At 42.1% G+C, this 3,317-nt stretch overlaps 1 protein-coding gene across 2 annotated transcripts; it reads left to right on the top strand.

The window, feature by feature from the left end:
• Positions 1-555: 555 nt before the first annotated feature.
• LOC133553963 (amphoterin-induced protein 3-like) lies at positions 556-2,993 on the top strand. Of its 2 annotated transcripts, XM_061902287.1 has the most exons (3): positions 556-859; positions 1,010-1,116; positions 1,335-2,993. In XM_061902287.1, exon 3 carries the CDS (start codon positions 1,381-1,383, stop codon positions 2,746-2,748), a length of 1,368 nt encoding a protein of 455 aa, XP_061758271.1. In that variant the 5' UTR covers positions 556-859; positions 1,010-1,116; positions 1,335-1,380; the 3' UTR covers positions 2,749-2,993. The 2 variants fall into 2 exon arrangements, with proteins under 2 accessions (XP_061758271.1, XP_061758270.1); XM_061902286.1 differs by having other exon boundaries at positions 556-1,116.
• The last annotated feature ends 324 nt before the right edge of the window (positions 2,994-3,317 follow it).

The following is a 3,317-nucleotide window of genomic DNA, read 5'->3' as shown; positions in this document are numbered from 1 at the left end:
CAGCGTTGACGAGGTGGATGCTAGAAGGCATAGATAATTCACTCTGACAGAAATCCGAGCTGTCAGGACCACCATGACCAAGCAGCATGGGCAGAAAATATCTCGTCAAGCACACGATGGAGGCGAGGGAGAGAGAGTGATGTCCAAGGGGGCTCAGAAAGAAAGGAAAATATACACCCTATAAGACATTTACAGTGTGTCTGGCAGGTAACTGCTTGACAAGAAAGGACAGTAAAGAGGCGCAGAGAAAAGCAATCAATGTAAACAAAGCACAGACAAATGATGGGGGTGGTAAACTGATCTACACCACCATAACAATTCATCAAAGACACAACCTAAAAAGTAGAGTGAGCATAGGTCTCATTCCTCAAGCATTACTAATGAAAAGTTAACATGTACCACTCAAGATTAATTCTTAACTGTTTGACGCTATCAGTGAGTAAGCAAAATACTGAAAATTTTATGAAGCTGAATATTAATAGAGCGTGGGAAGAAAGCTGATATTTTTGAAGCAAGGTTAGGGCGCGCCACAGCAGTATCATTACTCAATGACGAGGGAAGGAGACACAAGGCTGGTCTTTAAATGAGACAGGGTGGTGGAGGAGGGGATTGTGGGAGATTAAGAGAGCTCTGTTGTGTGTGTTGTACACCACAAAGCACTGCAGGATGTTTGGTGAGCAGCATTCTTGTTTGGGACCAGGACAGAGCCAGTAGGAGGAACTTAAACTTGGCTGAGGACACCGGCGACAGCAATGAAATTGTTCCTCGACAGCCTCGGGATTGAGGCACTGAGAAGCAGATAAATAATTTGGTGGCATTCACTGAAGCGATACGACTTCATAAGAGAAAGAAAGCTGTCGTAAGTTGGACTTTATTGTCAATGGGTAGTTTATTTTGGGTCCATGGTTCTTGGGGTTTTTTCCCACCAAACCCAATTGTGTAAAGGATCAAACAAGGATAAATTGCTCACTTTTCAGAAGGGGGCATAACCTTTTTCACATTTTGATAGGTTTCCCTCCATCAAGAGAATCAGCTTTATTTGCAGGAAGCGATTGCGGATGATGATCAACTTTGAGTCATCTGGTACTAACAAAGAAGATTTATCCTCCTTTTAAGGTAAATCGGTTTAAAACACTTGTATTTCACTAAGGCAATCAGCAAAATGTGACTAATTGCTACACTTGTCTTGAACTATTCATAGATGGTTTTGCCTTTTTGAATCAAATATACATATCTCCTGTCGCAGTATCCAAATGTTGTTTTGATTTTAGATTAAAAGCTTGAATGTGCTTTATGAAAATTATATGCATACTCTGATTCTAATCCCTCTACAGATAGCTGGAAAAAATTGAAACCTAACAGGTGCTGACTTCAAGAAAAATGATCTGCATGGCAAATCCCATTCCTATCCTGGTGCTTCTCTGTCTCATTCACTCTACAGAGGAGACGTGCCCGTCCATGTGTCTCTGCACATCTGACACAGTGAGCTGCAGCTCCAGTGGTCTCACTAAGCTCCCCAAGTTGCTGCCCACGTTCTCCATCACCCTCGACCTCAACCACAATCATTTCTCCTGGCTGCGTGCTGGCAGCTTCAGCAGAATGTCCAGGCTGGAAACACTCCGGATGGCCCACAACCAGCTGACTGGCTTAATGTATGGGGTATTTGAAAATGCCTCAAGCATAAGATATCTTGATTTGTCTTCCAACAAGCTCAGAGTGGTGGAGCAGCACTACTTCCATGGACTGTGGAGGCTGGAGGAGCTTATTCTTTTTAACAATAAAATCACACAGGTGGAACCTGGCACATTAAGCAGTTTGAGCAGTTTGAAAAAAGTTTACTTCAGCCTCAACCAGCTCACAAACTTCCCATTTTTTTCCATCCAAGACCACAGCCAACCTTTTCTGACCATGCTGGACCTCTCATCCAACCATATAACACGTCTGCCATGGGAGGATGTAAAAGCATTGCCGAGTTTAGTGCAGCGGGGGCTCTTTCTCCATAACAACTCTTTTATTTGTGACTGCTCCATGTACAGTGTGTTCTGGCACTGGGATCTTAGAGGGTTTGACACGCTCAGGGATTTCATGGAAGAGCACACTTGCAGCATCTATGGAGACCCCCGAGCCTCTATCCAGTTTCTGCGACAATCTCGCTTTTTCAACAACTGCAGCGTGGAAAAAGCTGTCTCGCAACCCATGACTGTGCTCCTCTCCAAGGTGTTTGTTTCAGAGGGACAGAGGGTGAAACTGGATTGCCAAACATTCCTGACCAGCACCAATATCTCATTTACTTGGCTCTCTCCCAAACAGGGCCTCATCACCCAGTACAACATCAATGATGCTGCAATGAGAATGTTTGCTAATGGTACCTTGGAGATTCAAGCAGCCAAGGTCAATGACTCAGGCCTGTATCTGTGTACAGCAATGGATATTATACATGAACTGAATGCAACGAGAGAAATAAATGTGACAGTGCTCTTCCCTGCAGCAGAGCCATTCAACACAGGTTACACAACACTGCTTGGCTGTGTGGTGACCGTGGTCCTCATCCTTATATACCTCTACTCAACACCATGTCGATGCAGCTGCTGTAAACAGCCCAAACCCCCAGTCATTTCTGCCGCAGCATATGATCCTGGAAACTTAACTTCAGTTTTTTCTACCTGTACAGGAGACCAGCAGAAAATCCACAAAAATAAGCATGTGGCATTTTTGCAGCCAATGTTGAGTGAGCAGGGATTCGATTAGAAATCTGAAAATTGATGGGGAAAATAAAAGACTAAATGCCCTTGCAAAAGCGTTTGGATTCGCTTGTTGGACACCATCTTCCTTTGCTAGACATATTCAGCTCCAAATATGCTTTCCTTCTTTAGAATGGTCCAATGAGAGTTTACACATTATTTCTTCCTAAAGTCACCTGGTGAACCATTAAGACTGGACATCAAATATGGGAAATTTTAACAACATTAAAAGTAATGTTTTCATGATTGAAACAGTGTTATAAAGTGTATTGGTTTGCAATCAGTCTGTATGCACAATGTCATACTGTCAATGTTTTTTTTTTTGTTTATTCTGGTATAGAGATAAGTACTGTAAAATCACATCACAAGCAGAATGACAAAGCAATATTTATATTACCGTACATCATTATTATAGTAATTATACATTTTTCTTCAAGACAGAAACTACTGTTTCCCAGCGTTGCCAGACATGCCGCAAATAGTGAATGTGTATATTAATGTCACCCTCTAAATGGTTTATGATTATTAATTCCAAAAATCACAAAAGGGAAGTTAATTTTACCCTTTACATACAAA

This window comes from Nerophis ophidion, linkage group LG06 (genome assembly GCF_033978795.1).
Source record: "Nerophis ophidion isolate RoL-2023_Sa linkage group LG06, RoL_Noph_v1.0, whole genome shotgun sequence".
In the NCBI taxonomy this organism is placed as follows: domain Eukaryota; kingdom Metazoa; phylum Chordata; class Actinopteri; order Syngnathiformes; family Syngnathidae; genus Nerophis; species Nerophis ophidion.
Note: the sequence above shows the minus strand (reverse complement) of the source record. Positions and strands in the feature narration are given on the sequence as shown.

What these genes read in the sequence shown, in the direction of transcription:
- LOC133553963 (XM_061902287.1), top strand. Translation starts at nt 1,381, where the DNA reads ATGATCTGCATGGCAAATCCCATTCCTATCCTGGTGCTTCTCTGTCTC.